The sequence below is a fragment of the Drosophila innubila genome, chromosome X, assembly GCF_004354385.1.
Source record: "Drosophila innubila isolate TH190305 chromosome X, UK_Dinn_1.0, whole genome shotgun sequence".
NCBI lineage: Eukaryota > Metazoa > Arthropoda > Insecta > Diptera > Drosophilidae > Drosophila > Drosophila innubila.
The window spans coordinates 18,260,489-18,287,191 of NC_047626.1; the positions used below are offsets into that span (position 1 = coordinate 18,260,489).

At 38.1% G+C, this 26,703-nt stretch overlaps 1 protein-coding gene across 1 annotated transcript in view; it reads left to right on the forward strand.

The window, feature by feature from the left end:
• LOC117793375 (dopamine D2-like receptor) overlaps positions 1 to 26,703 on the forward strand; it is a 69,144-nt gene that overhangs the window by 35,196 nt on the left and 7,245 nt on the right. Inside the window, exons 3-6 of the mRNA XM_034633680.1 lie at positions 4,950 to 5,566; positions 5,612 to 6,003; positions 6,070 to 6,291; positions 6,831 to 7,021. Coding sequence (XP_034489571.1) covers positions 5,094 to 5,566; positions 5,612 to 6,003; positions 6,070 to 6,291; positions 6,831 to 7,021 — 1,278 coding nt within the window. The 5' untranslated portion in view covers positions 4,950 to 5,093. The remainder of the gene's footprint in view (positions 1 to 4,949; positions 5,567 to 5,611; positions 6,004 to 6,069; positions 6,292 to 6,830; positions 7,022 to 26,703) is intronic.

The following is a 26,703-nucleotide window of genomic DNA, read 5'->3' on the forward strand; positions in this document are numbered from 1 at the left end:
TGGCCTCTGAAACAGTAAACGTGCCTCGAAATTTCTAGCAGACGTTATACGTCATAATAAATACACTAAAATGCGACGCAATGCAGCAAAAATATTACAAATTAATTGCTAAATAAATAAATTGCAATTGAGGAGAGCCTAGAAATGGAAGGGGGGTTGCCGAGAGATGGGTGGGGAATATACAGGGTCATGGCAGTCTTGCTAACCTTGGCCCAGGCACACGAGAGTCAAACAACAATTTTTGCTGACAAACTTTATAGCAATTGTTTGCCTTGGCTTGCTTGTTGTTGCCTACGTGTGTGTGTGTGTGTGTGTGTGTGCGTGTGTGCTTGTATAGTTGTTGTTGCTACGCTGCTAACTCCCATGCGATGAGTGCCGCAACATGGCGTCGAAAATAATTACACTTGCTGATTTATTGAGTGTCGTGGTTGTCGTGGCTGGCAAAAAGGAAAAGGAAATGCCTCCCATCTCCCCTTTCCCTGCCTCCAAGCCCATCAACCGGATGTTGTAAATGAGCCACGACATTGCGAATGCAACGACGTCATACGTCTGCTTAACAGGATATTCCCCCCGAATTTGATTTGAGACTACTTTTTTCCGTACCCGAAAACAAAGATTAGATTGACGGCAAGAAGGGCGATCAATAGGTATATTACTGAATATTAAATAATCTTAAATTGAGCATAGTATTTTAAACTATCTGAATTCAAAAAATATATGACTTAAAGTAAGTTAAATTTACAAACATAGTCTGAAATAAAATTCACAATAAAGGCAAAAATAAATTTTAAAAATACTACTAAATAGATCTTAGAATTCCCTCCTTAGTGAGTGACTTTAGCATTTTCTAACTTAAATTTATTTGTATATTCCTGTTTTATATGTATACGCCTTTTAAATTCCACACATTTTGCATACATTCAGTAGACCAAGCAGCTAGTTATTTATTCTGTAATTCTGTTAAAAAATTAGTATAGAATTATCGCATAGAGCAATCGAGAGTATTCAGTTTTGTTCAATTTGATTGAATGTTTTTGTTTTGTTTGCTTATTAATTGAATGAAATATAGTATTCCACACAATTTCTAACAATAATTTCATCATTGTGCTACAAATACTTTATTTTATTAAAATTTAGTATTTATAAAAGTTTTAAATTTATATATTATATTTTTTTGATATATACAAGTACAAAATGAGTTCCATTTCAGAATACATTTGATTTCAAGTTAACAACTATAAGAGCAGCTTAAAAAATATTCGATGATTTTTTTTCAAAATATTTTCCTAAATTTTTGTCTTCAGTACCAACTTGGGAGCGTGTGTGTGTGTGCGAATGAGTATGAAAAAGAGAAAGCGCTTGATTACTGTCGTCGTGACTCTCTCTCTCTCGTTTGTTTTCGTGAGACTGGGGGAATGGGAAAATGGGGGCTGGAATGAATATGTCAGAGATTTGGAGGAGTTGACAGTGCCAACGAATGAAGGCAGTTCCATCATAATGCCATTAGTATGGCAACAAGGCTGATTAGTATGGCGGAGACAAAGCAATTCCAGGCAGCAACAAACAAGTCCAAATTATGTGGTCGCATGCCATTTAGCTTTGTTGTCGGCCTGCTCGATCTGGTTCTGCATCTGTATCTGTTTCTGGACGGGTTCTATGTCAGGGTAAGGAAGTTGAGGGGATGGTTGGAGTGTGTGGTAGGGGAAATGTGGATGGAGTGAAAGCAACAGGAAATGACACACTCACTCTCACCCTAGATGGCTAAGCTAGAGCTGAGGTTGCTTGGCATTAAGTAGTCGCACCTCTCGCTCTCTCTCTCTCTCTCTCTCCTCTCTCCCTTTGTTACCAGTCGCTATTTGAACTTGCGTTTTAGGCTCACGATTCGCAGTATTGCTGCTATTGTTGTTGTTGCTGTATTGCGTGCGGTCGTCGCATATTCAAAAGCATCGCTCAAGCGAAAGTGAAATTAATTACACAACTTGAGTTTAGTTCAGTTTCAACTTGAGTCCACGGCAAAGTCGATTTCTGTTCCTCTTGTTGCCACTTGCCACTTGCCACTTGGCACTTGCCACTGCTGTAATTAATGAAAAAGGCAACCAAAACGCACACACACACACACACACACTTCTCTCTCTCTCTCTCTCTCTCTCTCTCTCTCTCTCTACCTCTACCTCTACCTCTCTCTTTCCTTTTTCCATTTGCTTAACTATCCATTGCTACTTTCGTTCAACTTTGCTTTGTTTTCTTTTTTCTTCTTTTCTTGCTGCTTGTTTGCGTATTGCGCCAAAATTTCATTAGTGCCAACAATTTGCTCACTTCTTTTTCGTTTCGGGGAATCCCAGGGGTTGGCGCAGGGACGGAGGGGCCTTCCATCTGGCACGGATTTTAATGTGGCACGTCTCTGCGGTAACTGTATCCATCTCTTGGCATCTGAATGCGTATCACAATCACAAGACGGCAGCACTACAAGCACTAATACAAACACACACACACGTACTGTGTACATGTGTAGTTATGGATGTATGTGTAGTCAGCACGCACACTACGACACGCTTACGATCGCCTTATGCGCACATTTGATGAATCATGTTGACACTCACCCCAAAGAGCAGCGTCAGAGTCTACAGACTAGGTATTGTCAATTGTCAATTGATTCCAGAGCTTGCAAATAAGAGATTTATTAATTATTAACATTAATTCATAAAACTTATATTAATTTTTAATTTTTATTTAATGAATATGACATATGTAACTCTTACTTTCAATTTATATTATTAAAAATCAAAAAATTAAAGTTTCTCTTCATCTTTTAAAATAAAAAAAAATAAATATTAAAAATAATTTATTAATTTACATTTAATATAACTCTTATGTGCGATCCCTGCATTCATCTAAGTAACATCTTCAGCGAACAGCTAAAAAATGAACAGATACAATTAATATGCAAACAACATACATACATTTATTTAAATTAAAAAAATAAAGAATTTTAAAGTTCAAGTAAAAAATTCTAGATTTTGACATGTATAATTGTTAAATTTAGACTTTGTTATATGATATCAGAATATTTTTCTTCTCTGTATACGATACGTTACTTCAATATCTGTACTTTAAGCATACATAGTTTATATTACTTATAACAATCACAATGCAAATTCTTGTAATGAATTTCGATAGCTAAAAACGTTCTTTCAAGTGCAATAATTTGAGACGAGTGTAAAGAAATCATCGATAGTTGAATGTATCGAACGCATAGGAATAATCGATTTTCCTTTCACACACACCTAAGTGACTACAGCCATAAAATGCAGGGTGGCACGTTTGTCTCTATGGGAGGGGGACAAGTAATTGAAGAGGGCTATTAGGTTTGCTCCATTTGCTGGAGGTGTTAAGCTTGACTTGCTAAACTTGCTGGAACTCAGTGACTCAGGGTTTCGGCTGACTTTTAACTATAGTGCTGGAAGAGGCAACAGATTGAGAGCTGGCCCAATAGAAGTCACATTTCTATTAGGTGCTTAGACAACGGCAGCTCTCATTAGGACAAAGCGAACCATCTTTTAATTATGGGCCAATGACTAAGACGGCTTTAATCAGCGCCAATTGGTAAATACAAAAGTGAAAATTGCAAAATGTAGCAGCAGGATGAAGTGGAAGCTAAAGACAACGAAAGGACGATGAAGAAGGACTCATAGTTGGGCAGGCCAAAGCAAAAGGAGACGATGCTGGGCTCCCAACCTGAGGAGTTTTCCGATTTCCCGAGCATGGCTGAGGAGGAGAAGGAGGAGAAGGAGGCCAGTTGAAAGCTGGAAAAGTGACACACAAAAACCTTTTGCTAACTTAATTAAATTACACAATTTTCACTGGCGCTTTTTGTAGAATAATTGGCAATAAATTGATTAAAGAGTTAATTAAACGTGCGGGGGTCGGCAATGTACACAGTTGGATAGATAATTGCATTGGCGCAAAAGGAAACGACAATTAGAGCAAGTACACGTATGTACGCATGTATATATTTATATGTATATAACATATATATATATATATGTGTGTGTGTGTGCTGCCATTTAAATGCAATTTCAATTACACTTCGGCACAAGGGAAACTGCGCCTCCAGCTGTGTCACTTGCATTTTCTGCAAATCTTTTTAATATTTTAAATAAATAGTTCACAGTAATCCATTTAGCACATGAATTCAAATTAATTACAAAATTTACAACAAATTTAATGTAGACAATTCAAAATGACTACCAAGGTTCTGTATCTGTCTCTATAAAAAGTATTTTAATCAAATTTATGTTTCAATATATATACATATATACCTTTCAATGCAATTATATATCAATGGTATTCAACTCAAATATTTTTCCTTCGTAGTTTAAGAGCTTTAAAACATTATAAGGCGTAAAATAACTGTTGATAAAATATATTTAAACTGCAATCTGCAAATAACGATATCAATATAAAATGATATTTGAAATAATGTCAAAAAATAATAAAAAATAAAAAGCAAACTGATTCACCAGAAAATTGTTTGTAAAGTCTGATTCAAACTTTATTATTCATTTTGGATTTGAATACAAAATTCTGCAAATTGACTACGATGAACAATCCCAAGTGAGCTGTCTAATTGTCATGTATATCGATTTAACCAGCTCGATAGATTATCAACAAAATTATCAAGTTGAATTAATCGATAATCGCTTCCGCCGAAATCGATCTGTCGATATATCGATGTACTTTTACTTCACTACAAAAAACCAATATATATACAAGATTTTGCTTAACTTACAACCGAAAACTGAAGTGCGAACATAATCGAAACCGTAACTGAAGCCGATATTAGTCTCGGTTCGATACTTTGTCATGTATTGAACATACTATGAATATGTATAAAGTATATGCAACTTTATAAATGAAGTGTTGCTTTTCTTCTTCTTCTCTAATTGCAGTGAGACTTGCAGCGACATGCAGTGGAAGCTTTGCCTTGGCGCGCAGCGTGCGGCGTGCATAACGCCCCTGGCACAGCCGCACTAGTGGGCGTGGTCGGCAAGGGTGACAGTGACGGTGACGGTGACGGCAAAGGCAACAGCAACATGGCTGCGGTGGCAGCCCCCACCGCAGTGGCAGTGCCAGCAACAACAACCACAGCAGCAGCAACAGTAGCAACCGCAGCAACAACAACCGGAGCAACAATTGTGAAGGCGACAACAACAACGTTGGCCGAGAAGTTGCTCGGCCATTTGCAGAATCGCACAACCGAGTTGAATGTGAATGGGAACGGAGACGGGAACGGGAACGGGGAAAGTAGTGAGAGTGTCGGCGTCGTCGGCTCCTCGACGCCCGCCAGCTACTTGTCCCTGTACGATGAGGTCGCCAGCGCGCTGGACGAGACGCAGGCGGCGGAAGAGGCCGGCTATGCGTTGATCGATGACATTAGCGAATGGCTGCTGAGTGGCGTCGCTGGCAACAACAATCAGACGCTGAGCGGCGGCGGCGGCGGCACAACACCAATATCCGTTGGCAGCGACAGTGGCGGTCATTCCAATGAGACTGTCAGCTGGCTGACGCTGGACATGGACATGGCCGAGATGCAGAACACGACGTTGTCCAGCAGCCTGGGTGGCAGCACTGGCAATGGCAGTGATGCCAATGCCGATGCCGATGGCGGTGGTCTCTATGCGTTGCGCAACTTTGTGGAGCAGCAACTGAATGGGGAGTCATCGCAGGATGCGCAGGACATTGCGCTGATTGACAGTGCGGAGGAGAGCGCTCTCGAAAATGTCGGCGATAGTGAAGCGGACTACGGCATCCTCGGTGGCTTCAACGGCGGCTCTCTGGATGCCGAAGTGGATGCCACCAATGAACTCCTGCAGCGCACAGCAACGAGAATAACAAATCGAACGACAGTCACATCCAGCTACGATGCTGATGCCCTCTGGTTGAGCGGTGCGGCAGCTCAGGGTACGAGTGCGGCAAGTGGTGGTATCGGTGGTGCAGGTGCAGGTGCTGGTGCTGGAACGGGTGCTGGTGCCGGTGCTGGTGCCGTTGCTGGAACAAGTGCTGGTACAGGCACGGGTGGCAGCTCATTTATGCTGCTGCTTGAGAACTTTAACGATTATTTCCCCAACTATAACGGCAGCACGGTTTCGGGCCCAACAATCGGCACGACAACGGCCAGCAGCGTTTTCCTGGATCAAAACCTGACGAATCTGTACATTGAAAACTATCGAACCAATTGCACGAACGGAACGTTCAATTTAACAACGGAATCCTGTCCTGAACTCCGAATGGGTGAGTCTTTAAAGCGCCTTTTATTCGTCTTTAATAGAATTGTTTTCTTATTATATATGTATTACCAATTGGGTTAGTCATCACAAAATTATTTATTTGTTTTTTTTTTCGTGAAATATTTTCATTCGATTTATCGAACTTATGTCTTAAAGTTTTAAAATAAATTCAGAGTATTTTCAAATTTCCAAGATATTTAATTAAATATTTTACAAGGCATACTTTTTGGAGTACCAACATATTTTGTATTCATTTTTAAAGTTATGAGCTAAATAAGTTAAAAATCTTAAATAAATAATGAACTGAATAAATTGGGAAAGAATGAAAACAGGATAAACTTTAACGTTAAATTCTTATCATACAAATATATGTCTTCTTTCTGATTAAAATAAAACAAAAATGTTGGAATTATAAAATTTTAGCTTTTTTCAATTGAATATCAAATGAAAAAATTTCAAAAATAATTTATATTTAATTTTTTAATTACTTTCCTTGAATAAAACAATATTTATGATTCTGATTATTGTGCTTTGTATTTTTAGTGGACCACAATTACTGGGCGCTGATATTGATACTGTTTCCAATCCTAACTCTATTCGGCAACATTCTCGTCATCCTCTCCGTCTGTCGTGAGCGGTCGTTGCAAACAGTTACGAATTATTTTATAGTGTCATTAGCGATAGCCGATCTGCTGGTCGCCGTAGTTGTAATGCCATTTGCTGTTTATTTTCTGGTAAGTACACTGAAAAAAAAGACCAAGTTCTAAAATCAAGAACATTCATCTTAAATATTTTGTTCTTAAAATAAGATTATTTTAAGACCAAATTACTAAAACTAAGATTATTAATCTAAAAAATCTAAAAATCTTAATATAAGAATAAAAATCTTAAATTGTTAGGAAAGTATAAATAGGTACTATTTCGTATCAAACAAATGATGGCACCGTGGCGCTCTGGTTACAGAGGCCGCTTCAGTTGTGAAGCAGTAGGCGGCGGTTCGAATCCCCCTCGTAACAAATTAAAATAACATTTATAAAATTACTAAAACAGAATTAAATATAAATAAATCAAAATTTAAAAATGAAAAAAATATAAATATAAAAATAATTTGCATTTATTTTATTTTTTGATTTTAATTTTAAGAACATTTATTCTTAAAGTAAGAACTTGGTCTTATTTAAAATGTTCTTAAAATCAAGATGTGTTCTCTTAATTCAAGAATTTGATGTTCTCGACGCATTTTTTAGACCAAAAATCTTAGTTCTGAGACCAAAATCTTGATTTTAGAACGTTTTTTTTATCAGTGTAGTCTGTTAGCTGCTTTCAGCTTTAAGATATATGACTGCCCATTTATAGGGGCGGAACGGGCTGAAGGGATGCTTGCGGGAGGTTGAGGGAGTGCGTCGGGGTCAAAATCAAAATGCCAAATGCAAAATTGCCGGCCATTTGCGTTTAATTTTATCAAGTGTCTGGGGGCCATCTAATAAATAAACAAGCTCATAAATAACAACAGGACGATTTAAGAAAGTGGATATTGTTTGTGTAGCCCTGCTTGGAACTGGGGGCGTGGCAAACCAAGCCAAGGCAGGGCTCTTTACTAAATTGCGGCCATTGAAGCAATAACATTCAATTTTTGGCGGCCCAAGCATATAAATCAATGTGCATGTGTGCGCAAAAACCAAGATGGTGAAAAGAAAGAGAGAGAGAGAGAGAGAGAGAGAGAGAGTGAGACAGAGAGAGCTTGCAAGAGAGAAAATTGAAGGGAAGCTAAGGTAGACTTATTTCCTTTGACTTGAGAGAACGTAGCTGTCATTCCATATGATTGATTGTTCGATTGACTGACTGACTACTTCCCAGCCTTAAAGTCTGTCACATTCTTCTGTATCCGAGTCTCGAGTCCCCCTCGCCACCCCTTAGCTTCCAAATAACTCTGTTGAGAATTGTCTACCAATTCTCTCATATTAATGGAGAGCGTGTCGGGCTCTTCAGAATGCCGACAGAATCGATTGCGATTGCGATTGCGATTCCGATTGCGATTGCGATTGTGCTCCTCACGTCTAAGGTGATTCGAATTGAAAAATTGTTGACTAAGGTCGGAGCACACCGGCAATTTAGGCTAATAAATTTGTGCCAACGTTTTGTACCCTAAACTCTTCGGTTTGTTTAACCAAAATACATAAATAATTTGTAGCCCAGTTACAAAAATGTACAAAAACAACAAACAAAGTGGCAATGTACTAAATGTTTTACATAAACTATATACATATATTCTTCATCAGTCTTGTCAAGTTAAAGTGTAGTTAAATTTAATAGAGAGCAATGTAACTTAGTTATTTTAAAGATACATTTAAATTAAACTCGTTTATTTTTTAGCATCTTGTGAACATTCTAACGATTTTTTTTATGTTTTTAAAGTCATGTTAAATGAACATAAAAGTGGAATTTGGAAAATTTGATGTGTGTGGTAAACAAAATCAAAAAAACCAAATAAAAACAAATTTCATAGCAAAATTCATTAAATGAAAAACGCGTTGAGATGCTGAATGTTTTGGTGTTTGTTGCACGATATTCGGTGTTCGGTGAGCTGTCAACAGTAAAGCGATACGAAATATCATATACGGTTATTGTAATATTTATGCACATTTAAATCAGCATACAGTGGAATTGCATAATTGCTGGTAGTTTTTGTGACATTGACATTGACAGCAATTCAGCGTTTGTCATGTTACCCACAATTAATTGTGTGTTTATTTAACGAGTGTCTCCGCTCGAGTGTAGCTATAAAAACTGGAAATGAAAAATATATATGTATATTACGAATTGCAATTGCAATTTTAAACCCCAACAGTTGTTGCAGGCGTAAAAAGCTAACTGTCGTCCGGCGTAATTAAAATGCTCGAAAGTCAAATGAAATTAACAAAAGCCGCACGCCAACTGACAGATGGACTCTGACTGGCAAATGGGTATAGAAATGCAAGCTGCTCATTCCCTCCATGAGCAAGCAGCTCCAGTTTCTAACAATTGGCTGCCTGTTGACAATAATTAATGTGCAAACTTGTTAAATGCAAACCAAAAAAAAAATTTAAGTTTGCAAAAAGTCCGTATATTATTCAAACGTTTGCTAAATTGCATTTGGCATTCTGATGAAGGAATGGCTTGACTAAAAAGTCCTGACCGCAATATTAACAAAATCAACTTTGAAATTAAACTTAAAGATTATTTATTAAAAAAAAAGAGAAAGAAAATTGTTGCGTATGTAATTGATCAGCACTTGATTGCTTAATTGATATTTTCCTAAAATAGAGAGTGAGGAAAATGAAAAAATAGAGCCAAAGGACAAGAATACTAATTCCTCAGCAATATATCTTAATTGAGCTCCCTTAAGGAATCACATGGCGTATAAGCAATAATAATTGAATTGCCCAAGTGAGAGAATGAAGAATTTAAAGAGAGGGAAAGTAAGAGATACAGAAATATAGCAAGTATATTATTAATTGTAATTGCTCTATCATTTGTATATTTAAAGACTCCTTCATCAGCTTTAATTGCATGCCTTAAGAATTGCATTTTGCGTATACGTAATATGTTACATCACTTAAATAGCATATTTTGCATTAATGCTGGTTGATATTGGCAAACCACGAATGTTTAAGGACAACCTAAGGAGAATTCACACACACACACACATGCATACATACACACATACAGAAGACACAGTGTTTCAGTTAACGGCAATGACAGCTCATTTAATTTCATTTTGATCATTAAATTGACAGTCACCCGCCGCTGCCTTTCAAACGACCTCCGACTGCTGCTTGTTGATTTTCTAATACCAGACGGGCGACCAGATACACCTACACACACATGCATACGTGTACAGTGGCAAATTAACTTGTCATTAAATGCGCTTCACCTTCCAATCGGACGAGGCGACAGCTTTGCACTTGTTTCTATGTGCATGTGTCAGGTGCTAATTAAGCTCTGCACACACACAAAACAGGCAGACTGACTGTCACAAATATACATGCATACATACATTCACACATCACGTATATATATATGTATGTAGGCATGGAGTCTTGCCGGCGTGTCAGGTGCAGAGCACTGTATCAATTATAGCATTTAACAACAAGAACAACAAGAACAACAAGTGGCGGAAACATCGAGAGAACACTCACAGAACATTGGAAGAACATTGCTGGCAGGCATTACTGATGAACTGTTTCAGCAGCTGCGCCGTGCTGAACATGTCAACTTACACTTACAAACATTCACACGCACACGCACACATGTGCAAGTGTCGTTGCTGTTGTTGTGTTGCATGCAGTTGTTTCAAATTGCCCAGGGCATGACACAGCCTATTATGTTCGGCCAATACACACTACAAATATACACACGCGCACACTCATGTACATATTGGTATATGGCTATGATATCGATCAAATTAGTGACATAATTTAATATTAAAGGCTGATTAATTCAATTTGTATAAAATTATTGTCAGAGATAATAAAAGAGACTGAAGGTGAAGAAATATGAAATTTAATATACTTAATTACGGGTATCACAGAAATCCATACCAAATTTTTTTTCACATCCAACTGGATAAAAAAAGTTTTTTTTCTATAAATTATTCCTTTGAAGTAAAATATCCGAAATTTATTATCACATTTTCTGTGACTGTTTTTAAACTTGGCTTTTTAAAAGACAAAATAGGAAATTTATTATAATATTTTTTTTAAATTTATTATATTATGAATGCTTATTAATAAAAAATGCAATTTCTCAAAAGTTAACAATGCAGAGAGACACAAGGTTATAATTAAATGAAATATTTTAACTCAATTTAACGCATACTTTCATGAAAATTTTGTCATAGTTATTAAGTATATAAATTTATTAATTAATCTGGTTTAGAGAAGAATTTAATGACTTAACAAGCTTTACAATTTACTTAATCTAATCAAATTTTTTTTTATATGCTAAAATAAACAAGCAATTTATTTAGAGTCAAATATAAACTTTACTGATGTCCCATTTAATGCAAATAGCAATAAATAGTAGTAAATTTTATAATTTAATTTTATAAAGAAATTATAGAATTTGCAGTGGTATTTTTAATGGCCCCGAAGAAATCTGTATTTGTAACTTAGCTCCAAGTAGATTTGATTACTCACCGTGCCACTCCCCACCCCCTCTCACTCTCACTCTCTTCCTTTTCTGTCCTTGTTTGGCTGTAAATCTGAGTGTTGAATTTGACTTTAGTCAAATTTTATTTAATTGTGTCATAACTAAAATTCAGTGCAAACAATTTCTAGTCACACAGCTTTTGCCGAGTGTTTCGAGGGAAAAGCGAAACACATAGAAAGAAATGAGAGAAAATATAAAAATGATAGCATACTTTTAAGCGCGCCAGCAAACGGCATGAAGAAATCCGATCCAAAATACAAGCACAATTATTTAGCCTGGGCCAAGTCCATGGGCATTTGTGTTTGTAAGGATACTCCCAACAACATTCATCTGACAAACACACACGCACAAACACACGCACACACACATAAAGACACATACGCAGGCACACACGTAAACACAAATGAAAATTGATTTAGTTAAGAGGATTTGCGTCAACAACAGCACAATAAGTGGGCATTGGGTGACTCTCAATTGGAGAGGGAGATCCAACTGAATGAAGATGGGCAACGTTTGGGTATACTCTCGCCCTCTCTCGCTCCCTCTCTCTCTCTCTGTGTGTGTGTGTCGGCATTGTGGATAGCACTTAACTCATAAAAATGAGTGAGTGTGTTGTGTTGTGTTGTGTTGCGCTGCAACTGCTGTGGGCGGATCAGAAACGTTGAACCGCAGCCGGAGACTGGGACTCAGATAGCAACAAGAGACGAACCGAAGCTGGCGACTTGGCCAACAAAAAAGAATTATTGTAGAGCGCAGTGCTTATGACACACAGATAGTCAAACAAACAAGCAAACCAACAAATAGACAAACAGACAGCAAACTGAGCCTGCAACTGGGCTTAGGTCCCTTGTCTATTCGTACATGTTACTCATACGCAATGTGGTGCCGACTGACTGGAAGCTTGGCTCGTTTTAACTCGCGGCTAAAACAAATACACATAGACACACATACACAGTATGTGTGTGTGTTTGTGTGTGTGTGTGTGTGTGTGTTGGGGCAGTGCCTTTCTATTTTAAGTGGTTGTATATGTCAGTTGAAAGCTTTTGTTGACATTCAAGTGCCCCATTGACAGTGTAAAGGCGTGCAACATGCGGGGCACAGTCGAGGCAAGCTAAGGACATGCGAACACTCCCCCTCCCCCTTCCCCTTTCTCTCCCTGCCACCACTCCAATTCATCATCTCACAAATGGGGCATTGCAACTGGGGCACGAGGCACGAGCCGTCGCCATGGATGCTCCAAAAGTCAAAGTATTCTTCGCCTGAAGTTCAGTTCTTTTTCATTGCTATAATCATATCAAAAGTGTAACGTTCTCTCTCACTCTCTCTCTCTCTCTCTCTCTCTCTCTCCCTCCCCCTTTGTGTGCACTTTACACGTGTTGGACGCTCTTAATTGCTTTTGTAAACGTCTGTTGAGGTTGTTGCTGAGGTTGCATGCAACTTGCACAGCATTTAAGCTGCAACTTGGCCATTGGCTCTTTGTAAATGCCACAGTGTGACAAGTGAAATGTTGGTTTGTATCCAAGATCGATAAAACGCACTTACCAAAGTGGAGTCCATTAAAATTAGCATAGCACCTGTCACAATTGTTTTAAGTATGTATGGTTATGTATCTATATTTAAAGAAATATACTGATTGCTGAAACTCACACACACATGCGCATACTTACACACGTTGACCCTAATCCTGGTCGGGGGATAAAAATGCGTGACTCTGTGCGTCCTGTGGCGTTCACAGCAAACCGCCACAAGTGTCCGCCAACATAAAGCCAAATATTTTCATATCTTCTTTTTTATATTTTATTTTTTTGGCAGTTGGCGCTTTTAATTTATTTATTTGCGCTCCAATGAAAGCATAAAGGGTGCACAGACGGCAACGCGGGCAGTGACGTCGACTGCGACTGCGGCAGCGGCAGCGACACTTAGTCAGCATTTGGTGCAGAACAAAAAGAAATCGAAAAATATTTTGATAAAAATAGTCGCTTTGGAGCCTGGTAGTGACAGGCAAGTGTCGCATCACCAACTCCAGCTCCAGCTCCGTTTCTCATTCCAATTTTTCTCCTTTCGACCGCCCTTTGACCCTCTTCAAAGCCGTCTGTTGTTGGCCGTGGCATTTTTACTATGCATGAGCCGAAATTATTGAATTGGATTTGTTTAATATAAGCAGGCAGCTAAGCAGGTTCACTGGAATCCAAGCAGCTAAGTGGCCAAGAGGACAACTGGATATCTGGCCAATGGCAACTGAAGGGTCGAGGTCAACTCAATTTTGCATCATAATAAATTATATATATGTTCCTAATCAGCACCAACAGTCGAGTTGTTTCAGATTCTGAAACAGTCTTTAAGTTTAAGTTTGTTATAATAAATTCAGTCATCTTTGTCGACATCTCCATGACTATGTCAAGAAATCATTTTCCAAATGAGTTGTTATGTTAAAAATCCACCGAATTGATTTCAAAACATCGTAAGATTGAAATATAATATAATAAAAATATAATATAATATACTGTCAAAAAGTTTTGTTGGATTTGGCACAGCAAATACTTTGAATTACAATAAATACTCGAAAATAACCTAGATAAAAAAAATATAAAAAAGCATTAATCGTGTATGGGATTTCACCTAAAATTATCTACAAGAGTTTACTCCACATCTGACAAATGTTGGAGCTCTTTGTTCTGTTTTATAATAAGTTATTGATTTGTAAAGTTTACTTTCCATAGAATCATTATTTCATGTATTTTTTTTTAGTGCAATTAAATATTCATTTATTTTACGTACCGAAACTTGACAGAAACCATTTACGCATTAGATTGAAAAACGAATAAACTTTCGACGTGTGCAGGTGGGCGTTTTTTTTTTTTTTTTTGAGGGCATGACGAAACATTCGAGTTGAGTCGAGTTGGGTCGAGTGGAGCTGCCAAACTGTAGAAAACTGCAAAAAACTGTAAAAAACTGTTTCATGTGCCAAGCAATAAAAATAAGAGAGTTTTCCAGCTGCAACTTGTTTAGTTTAGAGCTTCAGCTCTGCCGCTGACAGTCGCTTTAGCTTTAGCTTCAGCTTCAGCATCCTCATCAGCATCAGCATCAGCTCGAGCTTCAGCTTCAACTCGGTCTACGGCATTGTGGTTGTGGCAACTGCTTCGGTTTCTAGTAGGGGCACAGAATGAAAGAGAGGGCGAGAGAGAGAGGGAGAGAGAGCTGCTAAGTGCTAACTGCAAGTAGAGCTTGTTGAGCTCGAAAGTTTTTTAATTTAAATGGCCATTTAGAGGGTTTTGCCAGCAAATGCCTGACAGCTCAACTTAAAGTGCTCCAACAAACCAAACGAGTTCTAAGGATAACGCCCAATTCGAGCAACCAGAATGAGCAGTAATCCAAGCTAAAATGTGGTCAATGACTTAAAACGACTTTAGCATTTCAAATATTACTCAAACGAAATAAATATTTAAATAAAACGAAAAATACATATTATAATATAAATAAGATTATATTTATATCAGGGACCATAACTGTTATGAGGAATATCCAAAAAAGTCACTTTTAATGGTTATTTTAAGACTTTTATTTTATAAATACAAATTAATAGTTATTTTTATTTAAAAAAATATAAATTAAAATTAATCATTATTTTTGATTTTTATTTTATTAGTCTTTAGTAAGTCTTTCAAGTCTTTTTTGATGAATAATTTAAAAGTCTGTAAAGACTTTTATTTCTGATTTTAAAATTTTAAAAGTCTTAAAAGATATTGTGTAATTTATATCAGGAGTGTTCAGGCTTCGCTAATTTAAAAAAAAATAACTAACATGAACAAAATTCAGTAAGTTGTCGATTTTTCATAAATATCGATTTAGTCAACTCAATAGATCATTAGAAAATTATTGAGTTTAAGCACTTTAAAATCGCTTACGTGAATATCGAGTTTTAGATCTATTTTTACATGACTAGCTTTAATAAATTTGATACTTTGCACAAATTGAATTTACTTTTGGTTGACTTCAATGGATTATAAGTAAACAATCCGCAGTAGAAGCAGTCATTGTCCCTGTTGGGCAGCTGCACTCGTTGTATGGGGCATGTGGCATGTGGCATGGGGGTTAAGGGTTCGAGGCCAAGCCAAGTGGCGGCTGCAAGTGGCTAAACAAACAACAAGCTGAGCTGCCAAAAAGCTCAATACAAGTCCAGACACGCAGTCGAAGTCGGAGTTGGAATCGAAGTTGTTCATGTTGCGGATGTTTATTTATGCAATGGCTGGGGCAACTGCATCGGAAAGAGCTGTTTGTTTGCCGTCTGTATCTGCAGCGAGACGTGGATGAAGATGCGGAGTATTTGCTGGCCAAGCAGAGCGTTAAACTGGGCAAATGCACGTGGCGTGCACAAAGGAGGCGTCATTCCATGAGGATGGGCACCAAGCACAGCGTCAGCGTCAGCTCAAGTGCCAGAGACCAGAGAGCTTAAATGGCAGCCACTTTAGTTGAGCGACCAGAAAATGTATATAAGTAAATCCGTGGCAGGCAGGCAGACAGATTCCATAACAGAGTGAGAGCTTGTGTTCAAGCCTCAGTCACAGTCACAGGCCGCACATCAATTCAAATAAATAATCCAAGAGCATCAAATTGGCCACCGACAAAAGTTTTCAGCACTCACACGCTCAGCAGCCGCTGTGCCCCTTCCTGTGGCGCTTCTCCTTCCCCTTTCCCTTGCCGTTCGCTTTTCCGGCAACGTTTTGAGGTTTTGCAACAACAAAAACAAAATGAAAAAAAAAATGAACGAAAAGAGAAATGAAAATTCACCCAGTGAAATTGTTGTTGTTGTTGTTGTAGGGGGACCTCAGCTAAATGGCTGCCATCAAAATTATCGCCAGTTGCTGACGGTCGAAGGGATCGAGGACGCTGACCCCCAACCCTAAACCCAACCGGCTACCGGTTCCGTTTCTGTTACCGAACACACACACACACACACACATGCCAGAGTTTAAGTTAAGGCGCGTAGTTTCCGCCGAACCGCAATCTCCTCTGGTCGCATATTCCACATGCCACCGAATTGTGTGGCAAAACTCGAGTGTTGCAGTGTGTGTGTGTGTGTGTGTGGGCTTCACTGCGTAAATCCTGTTCAAGGGTTTCACCAGTCCATGCCGGGCTATTTAGCTAATTTAATACCACTATGAAGCTCCTCCTCGCTTGGGGTATCCGCAACTTAAATAATTAACAACCCTTTAAATTTGCACCCATCTTTCGACCCAACAACCTACTGCGAGTCGTGGCATTTAATCCAAGCCAGGGTCTTCTCATAATACAGGGGGATTTTTTTGATTTTTCAGTCTTCTGTTTAGCTGAAAACTGATGCGTGTTGTTACAAACCCATAGAATGAGGCATTTTTATGGATTCTAAGCGTTGAAATGGATGTCGAAACAATAGAAATATACCAAATAGTTTAAAACTATCGGGTATAAGGGTTTTCAATTTGCCCATCTTTTTAGAGCTACGTTGAAACTGTATACATTGAGAATTAGCCTAGCAAATTAAAATAAAAGTTTATAAAGTTCAGACTATTAAATGTTTTGTTTGTATGAAATTTGTACTGCACAAATTTATGAAGTAACATATCTCAAATGTATTTTTGTTTATTTCGCGATAAAGAAATGAACACTTTTGCAAAAGGCTAACTCTGATAGTTTTTTAAATCTATGTGTTTACCCGGACAGACAAACATTGTCACAAATGCTCGAATAAATCTATGTTGCCTATGTTTATTTTGGGACAAATACATTCCATTTTGTTGCAGAGTAAATTGAATGCCTTTTAAAATAAAGGAAATTCACTCTCTCTTCTATTCTTTGACCGATTGATTCTTCCGTCTGAGTGTCATCATTAATTAAGACTAATTTGCTCACTTAACTCGAGAGCATGTAAACGAAATCAGGCTTATGCAAAGCTCTCATTATATCCAAAACAAATACGAATAGACCTTCGCTACACACACACACTCACACACACACACATGCAAAAGACAGTCATATATAAAGCGAGTCAAGTAAAACCCATTTAGAGGTAAAATATGATGCAAGGGCGCAGAAAAAGTCATCATAAAAAAAAAATTTCCCTCGACGCTAATGACAACTAATTTGTGCTAAAATCTCAATGCACACGGTGGCACACACACACACATATACATGTATATCAACACACACATACATACATAATATATAAGCAGACATTGCCCTCGTCATCGCCTTCAGGGGCGTCCGAGACTATTAAAATTGGCGCAGAGAACCCTAAAGTTGTTTCAACGAAAGATGGTACTTTTACACACACAGACATACGCACACACACACAGGCACTCACACAGTTGAGCAGGGCGCACACAATAAACTTAATAAATAAGTCAATTAATTGCCCTCCGCGCCTGATATGATATCACAGCAACAGCTTCAAGTGCTGTCTTCCTCTTCTCTCCCTCTCTCTCTGTTGCTCATGTTCTTTCTCTTACTTGCTCGCTCTTTTAGTTAGTGTATGTTACTCTATTAGGGCAGCAAGTTCAATTAACTTTGTCTTTGGCATAACAAAATGTATGCGAAAGTCGTTTAGTAGTCGTTGGGCTTTTACTTGTGGGCGTGTTTCGTCGGTCGCTTCGTCATACTGATGCTCGAATACCTCTCCCCTTCCCTATCTTCCACCCCCCCACACAGCAACTAACTGATTACCAGCTGGCTTCCGTTTCCCGTTGCGAAATGGCGCCTGCCCGTAAAAGTAGGCAACACTTTTTGCAAGGCGTCTGCAAATGCTCGCAAAAGTAGGCAACACTTTTAGCTCAACAGCTTTAAATCGGCTGCAACCGGTTGCAACCGGTTGGCAGCTGCAACACGTGCTGCGTCCATGTGTCCTTGTAGTTAGTTTACACGTTGCACATATCGCGTCGCAGCCCGAATTTAATGTATATTAAATGAATAATGGCTAGAACCTTGGCTGGGAGCTGTAACTTGGCTGCTTGGTAGCATTTGGCAACATAAACAAATTATTTGATGGCTTTTACGCGAGCTGGCTTGGCTTTCAGCTCTTGTGGTTGCTATTCGCTTTCGGAGCGCCTTCGCCTTTTGGTTTTGGCCATTGCATGCTTGGCCACTAAGTAAACTTTTATGGCGCTCATAAAATAGGCAAAAGTCGCGCCCAGACACACAAACACAGACGCAGACACATACACAAACAGCTCTCTCCATTATACACATACTCACATATAAATATGTAATATGCGTGCAGCATAAAACCAAGAAACAAGGCAGCCAATGCCAACAAAATCCCTGGCAGAATTTTTATGCAGCTGTTGTGACATTTTTATGCTAAGCAGCTTCCCTCCCAGACATACTGAAACTCGTACTCATTCTCGGTTTCGTATTTATATCCCTCCCGCATCTCCCGCATTGTAGAGAATGCGCCAAATTATGAAAATTCATAAAAAGCCAAATGTTATGGCATACTTTGAGCCCGGTGCTGTGTTGCCATGTTGCCATCGCCAGTGTCCTGAGTGTTGCCAATTTTAGCTCTTTTTTCTTCTTCTTTCTTGGTTTATCACTTGCCAACTAAACTCGTTTACGCTGACTCGTTTATCATGTCGTTTCGCTGCGACAAACATCAACAAAACTGACAACACCAACACTTACACATACACGACAACAGATGCTGAACTAAAGGCTGACAAGATTAGGTGAAGCGGCAAAAAGGCGACTGCCAGAGAGGGGCGTGGAGGGTAACCCAAAAGCAGATGATGGTCGCTCAAGTGGTTGACGTTGTCGCTTAATGCAGCAGCTTATAGCTGCTTCTTCTCTCTCACAATATGAACGTCAGTTGAGCTGCGTCTTAGTCTGGGAAGGAAAAAGCGAAAAACGAATAAAATCAAAGGACACTAAAAGGCCGGCGTTCCACATCCGTCAAGGAAGCTCTCAACTAAGGAACTACTATAAAAACATATTTGGCGTATAAAAACTATAAAGAAATTTATTTAATTTTAACTGAAGCATGCGAAAAATAATTGAAGAAAGCTGACAAAAAAATAATCTATATTACTATAACAGTTTTATAATTAGAAGTAGTGTTGTAATAATTCAATTCATTATATAATCTAAAACACTTAAATTCCGATCTGATATTACACAGTATTATAGACAAGCGGATGTGCAATTATTAATAAGGTTTCTATCTTTTGAAAACAAGTTCAAATTTTTACACTAATGCCTATATATTTAATATAACAAATTAATTTATTTAGTTTTACAATTTAAAGTTAAGTTTCCAGAGCTTAGCAGTAGATAATAGAACCTGATTTCTAGGATCCAACGCAGCTTCATAATCCTCTTTTAAAATTAAATTTTCTCAAAAAAACTTTTCTAGCAGCAGCTGTAATATTTATCGAAACTTAAATAACATTTTTTTAGTGTCGTAATAATTATGTAAGGAGTCTATAGAATTATCAAAACTATTGCTAAAAATACAAGACAAGTAGAGTGGTTTTTCTAAAAGCTCTTATAAACTGTAATATACGTTGCGGATTGATCGAATGATAGATATCGTAATATTTAGTCCTTACATTTAACATGACTGAGACAATATTCTCGAAACTGATGGCTTCATCGGGATATTATTATATTATCATGCATTGGGCCATTTAAAAGAGCCGTTCACATTGGCCAGTCAATTAGCAGTTTCAAGGATCAAGCAGCTGTCCTGCCTCTGGCAGGGGATAAAGGGATAAGGGGGCTATGATTGGGAGGGACGTGGGGGAGGAACTGAGAATTTTGCGAAGCGTTGTTGTCGCTGTTGGGGGCAACAGGGGCTTGGCGGAAGTTTAGCCATCTTAGGGAAACGCGTGCCAGCCATTAAAAGCTTTTTAAAATTAATTATAAAACCGAAAGTAGGCAAACAAGGGCAAGCAAAGAACGAACATAACGAACTGACAACCCTTTTGGGCTCATCATCATCATCGGCCCCAGTTCCAGTTCCAGTTCCCATTTTTAGCTTCATCTTCAATCTTCAATCCCATCCTCAGCTGCTGTTCATATTTTGCAAATCGCTTTCAACTTCAAACGGATTTTGGATACTCCAGTGGGCAACCGCAGGCACGGTTGCATGCCAGGAGGGGATTCAAATAAGGGAGGGGAAGGGAGGGCAACATACGTAGCAAATTATGCTCATTATGCGCCGCATAAAATAGTTGGACTCATGGCAAGTCGAGAGCTGAGAGTCGAGAACTGAGAACTGAGAGACCTGGTCCAAACTGAAGTCCACGTTCATGTCCTATTCTGACATGCAAAGCGTAAAGTTTTTTGATTAGGGTTGGCATTGCCCGGGCATATCAGCATCATTATGATGTTCATTCATGTTTTGGCATCTTTGTTTGGCTTTGCTGTTTTATTCGGGCTTTAATGCTGAAACTTTTGCAAATGCGCCTGTCTTTGTTTAATTTGATTTTATTCGCACTCACCGCAATCCTTCAATTTACATTCACATGTCAGTGTTTCAAACGTCTCCTCTCTCTCTCTAATAGTGTGTTTGTGTGTTTGTGTGGTCAGACTGTTAGTGGCACGTGGCATGAAACAAGAATCGGTTGCTCGCATCTCATTCAGTCTCAGTCTCAGCTAAGTTTCTTGGTTACACGCCCCTGCCACGCCCACAAGCTTCTGAAGCAAGTCCGACCCACTCGCCCTTAACCCCATTTAGCAGTTAATTAGACTTATGGCTGAGCTATTTTTAAACGCTTTTGCAAGAACTTCAACTTTGAATGCAAAATCAGTCTAATGAACTAACTCGAAACTTGCAAACTTTTAATTCTGTCCGCCCTCAATAATTCATCCTTAGGGTTTTGCAAAAAGATTACGCCAAATCCGAATTTTAAATTTGAAATTGTTTAAAAAATTTAGCTTAAAATTAGATTAAATTTACATTCAATACAGCTACAAGATCCAATTGATTCAAATAAGTTTAAATATCTTTCATCTCTATTTGTAAAAATTTATTCGCGCATTTACTGTTTTGAATTTATTAATCGGTTAATTTGTATATTTACTATTAGACTTAAATTAGAATCGGTTAAAAAAAAGGGCTATGCATACATATAGATAAATATCCAATAAAATCATATGAATCATCTCTTGTAAATTTATTAAACTCTTATCGTTGCGAACAGCCTGTCAATGCTAGTATACCCGTTTGTTAAATCAATTTAAATTCAAATTTGTAAAGCTTAGCTAACTTGCCACTAGAGTTTTACCTTTTTCTACGAAATTTTTGGGCACTAACAATTAGAGAAGACGCCCGAGGCTGTCAAACTTTTAAATCCCCGAACAAAAAATCCAGAGCAGCAACAACAACGCTAACTGAAAGAGCAACAATAAAATGAGAAGTTGTCGACGAAGAAGAGCAACAAGAACAACAATAAACAAGTGACACGTGCGATGTGTTCCAAGAACCTGAGGCTACGTTTTTGCATAAAACTAAAAAGACGCACATGTTTCGATATTCTCCAAAAGCGTGACACTCACACTACTTTACGCTCACACATACGGACAAGCAGATAAACACATAGATTTAGAGGGGGAAGGGGGTGGACAAGGTCAAGGCGCCATCGAGTGCTCAAAAGTAATTCGTTTCCGCTTCCGCTTCATAACTGTAGCCGCAGTTCAATTGCTCTTGTTGTTGTTGCAGAAAAGCACTCAGTACTATTTTTATTTGTATATATATAAGCATAAAAATATATGCAGAAGAAACTGTTTATTTAGTAATTTCCTGATCTAATTCCAAATCAAACCGCTAAAATGATTCTATTTCACTTAATTGATCATATCGCACACTTTCAACGTTATTGTTTCAAAACAAAGAACTTCGGTGCTTTGATATGAAATTCACAGCTATAAGAAAAATAAATAAAGTGAATTTTAAAAGCAAAGTATAAAAAAAATTAATAAAAATTAGAAATAAATTCCATAAATGTCGAGCTTTTAATTTCATGTCATATATGTTATTTTAATTTTGATCGATTATAAATATATTTGTATTAATTTTTATTAAGTTATCAAAAATGACTTTTACATTGTTTAATGCATTGCAAAGCGAAAGTATTCTTTTGTAAGGGTATTTAAAATGCAAGTTTCTAAATGAAATGCGCAATTCAGAAGCCCAAAGGGAGATGTCAGAAGCTACAGACACACATGCACATACACATATGTATGTACATATTTACAATAAGTAATCAGAGGACTTACAGAGCAACATGTTCAGCATTGTCTGTTCGAGTTGGCATTGCAAAAAGACAAATACAAATAAACAAATACACATTTACACGCATGTAAATAGCAACAGAGAGAGAGAGAGAGAGAGAGTGAGAGAGAGTGAGAGAGAGAGGGAAGTGTAGAGTCTGTAATTGCGGCTAATTAATGCGATATCGGATTAGAGACAATGCCAAAACATTTTGAGTCATCGTCACAATGCTGATGCCAATTATAAATGTTCAGGCTCAGTGGCTGGCCAATGCATCCAGATGAGCCTGATGAGTCCGATGCGAGTGTTAACCAATCTGGCACTCCACAGTTGCAGTTACCGTTGCAGTTGCCGTTGCAACAATGACAGCCTGGAACTTCAAACCCGATGGCAACATTGGAAAACATCGGTAACACAATGCCATTCAACGCTGGAGTGAGACAAATATGTTGAAGCTGCAAAGCAAATTGGCATAAAACAACCCGCGTTGAGTTTTTTTATTTCTTTTTATTTTTTCCTATCCACCATCAATACTACCAGTCCGCACCACCGGCACCCCTCACCCCGCAGCGTTTGTTCTTTGTCCTTTCTGCTTGCCAGGAGCAACAATAAACATCACTGGCTCCGATAGTAGAATTTAATTAAAAGCCCAGTTTGCCCAGTGAACATTGCGAATACCCACGGCAATAACAACAACAGCAACACCAACAACAACAGCACCAACAACACCAACACCAACAACAATGCAAACAAAAGTAACAACACGACCAACAACAAATACGGAAAATCAAAAAAGTGAATTGTGAATTTTCAAAAGAGCCCATAAAACTCCAGAAAGTTATCGCTGCGGGGATATTGACATAATGGGGAAAAGTCCAACTGGAATGCTAACAGTAACTGAAATGATAACTGTAACTATAGCGGTAACGGTAACTGTAACAGTAACAGTAACGCATGCAGCTCACTTTAATTGTTGTAATCATTGATTTTTAAGCAATACTATTGAAAGTCTTGAGGCACTTCTTTGCTTTCTTTAAGTAAAAATTGTTTATAATCTTTTATATTTTGAAAAACTATTCCTATTGACCTTCATACAAAGAGCAACTGCTCATGTAATTAAATCTATTAATAATAATTCAATAATTATTTAATTATTTCCATTTTGATTGAGAATATATATGGCAAATGCCAATTGATTTGTTTCAAATCAAATTTGGTTCATACTAACAATCTCCTTAACTATTCTTAGCTCAATAATATATGTATTTTCTATCTGGATTTCGGTAGAGATTAATATAAATCCTATAAGACATTAGATTAGAATATAATTAATGCAACCCAGTTCAACCATCGAGCTTGTTTATACAGAGATTACAGTCGGTCTATTAATAAGTTCTATAATCGATTTTATTTCGCTTCCCAAATACTTAATTCATATGTTTATTTTTGGGCATTGGATATTTATACATCTACGAGTCAGTTGGAAGTTTTACTGAATTTATACAAGTAGTTACTTACATCGAGTGGCATACTCTTAAGGATTTCAGCTTCTTGCCACAAGGGGGATACACACACACACACACACACACACACACATACACAAATATACAGACACAGAGGCACAAACACGTCTAAACTCTATCTGCGTGCAAGCCATAAAAACCAGAAGCTCAATTATCAAAATGCTACGTGTGTTTGTTGCTTTTGTTGTTGATATGTGTGTGTGTGTGTGTGTGTGTGTGTGTGTGTGTGTGTGTGTGTATGTCACGTCTATGGCTAGCATTCTTATAGCCATTCCCATTCGCCTTTCCATTTCCATTTCCATTCTCATTGTCGCTGTCGTCGTCTCTTTGGGGTTCTGTGTACCTTTAGGTTTTTTTTTGTTTGTGGTCGCCTTTGACTGTGCAAATAGATAAATTTATTTATTTAATGCTCTGTTGCTGCAAGAGCCCCAAACACACATATAGACAGAGATAAAGAGACGGAGAAAGAGTGAGAGAGAGAGATGCATTGAATTTCTTTTATGGATGCAGTTGAGCGCCATTGAACTAGTCGATTTAAGCGTACGACTAACTTTAAATGCCTTCACTTATGTTCAAAATCTACATAAATTGAATGCCATTGAACATTTTTGAATAGCACACACACACACACACACACACATACAGAACGAAGGAATAAGCCGTTACGTCAAGTATGTACGTGTCGTGTCTGGAAATTTGAACAGAAATTTTATATGGTGATACTTTAAATGGAATCATCGCATATCGGGTCAACAGCAAACATAGACATTGATATAATGCCTTGGATGACAAATTCTTAGACGAATATTCACATTTGAAAATTTTTAAATTTGCATTAACGCGTTGAGGCAAGAACAAATTTATTCACTTACAAGTGAGTAGACGATCAATAATCGATTTAATTAAGTACAGCTTGTTGGCGCCACCAATAAGTAAGAAGCGGTTGACTGTCTGTACAAATTTCAATAGGAAAATAGTTTTTCTTTGGCCATCGAGAAAATGCCAATATATTATAAATCATAGCTACAGCTTTGGCGAAAATCTTGAGTTGCTAACGTATACGCGGCGTATACGTAATCCATGCCATACAATGGCCGCAAAAAAGGCCAACGACAGGGAGAATAACAGTGGCGACAATAGAGAACCGGAAGCAAATAAACGCTGTAAAAATTCCTGAGCAGCTTACGTGTTACTGTCTGCGAATGTGTGTGTGTGTGGGTGTGTGTTTGTATGTGTGTGTTTGTGTGTATGGGTGTATGGAAGCATTCGTGCGTATGTCTTTATATCGAAAAGTTTTTGCCACTTTCTTTGCGCTGCTCAACTTTTGTTATGCTCGCTTTAGTCCGGCTTCATCTGTATCCCCGGAATCTCCTTCTTCAGCCATACTTAAGTATATCCCCATAAAGCTATTTTCCTTGACGTTTCTCCAATGCTTTCGCCTGACTTTCACTTTCAATTTCACCTCGAAACTTTGGCGCCGTGTATCGTTGTGCATGTGTGCGTGCGTGTGTGTGTGTGTGTGTGTGTATGTGTGTTTTTTCTCTCAAGTATTTCGCACTTTTTGTGGGGTGGCAACTCAGTTTGTTTGCCTAAACCGATCGGCTTTCTATTTATTTGCCTCACCATTGTCCGGATGTGTGTGTGTGTGTGTGTGTGCGTGTTCGTGTGTGTGTGCGTGTGTATGTGTATGCCTGTCAATTTCATACACAGATATAGAGAGCGAAACCCTGGCCCCGATCATCCTCTACTATATCTCCATTCCTTCTATGCCTTTTCTTTCCTTTCGCCATTTTATGTGCTTTGTGTGCTACAAATTGTTTGGCTTTCGAAATTCCTTGCGTTGTTGTTAAGGTTTTTATGAACTTGCGGGTGGGATGCAAGTAAAGTGAAACTCATAGATACATAGATGCGCGCCGTAAGATAGACTCAAAAACTAATTTGTAGCAAGGGCACGGAAGAATATTGTTATTGATAGATGACAATGGTCGGACTGTCGGACAGCCGGACAGTCGTCCAGGATTTATGTAAGTATAAGTATGTATGTCTTGCCTTTCTCTGGAGCGACGAGAAGATTTCTGCACACTATGTATCCCAGACACTTGGCACTGGCAATTGAAAATTAAATTGCTTTTCCATATGACACTTAGGCTCAAATTGACATCGTTAAATGTATTTGTGTTGGCAACGATGGCAATTCCCGACTGCAAAATGGAAACCATTCATCTTCGGTTCTGTCCAAAATGACATTGCCAAGGACCAAGCAATAGAAATTTATGTCCTTTGAAAAGACAGAATATTGTTACTTACATAAATGATGCAAAAATAATAATATAATAATAAAAAATCACCTCGCAGGCATCTGAGGGAACAAAGCTGCAAAATTGATTTAAAGTATTTTAGCTGAATTCATCAATTCATCCACATTCCAGTCCAGCCAGTAGAATGTGAAAGTTGACTCTTA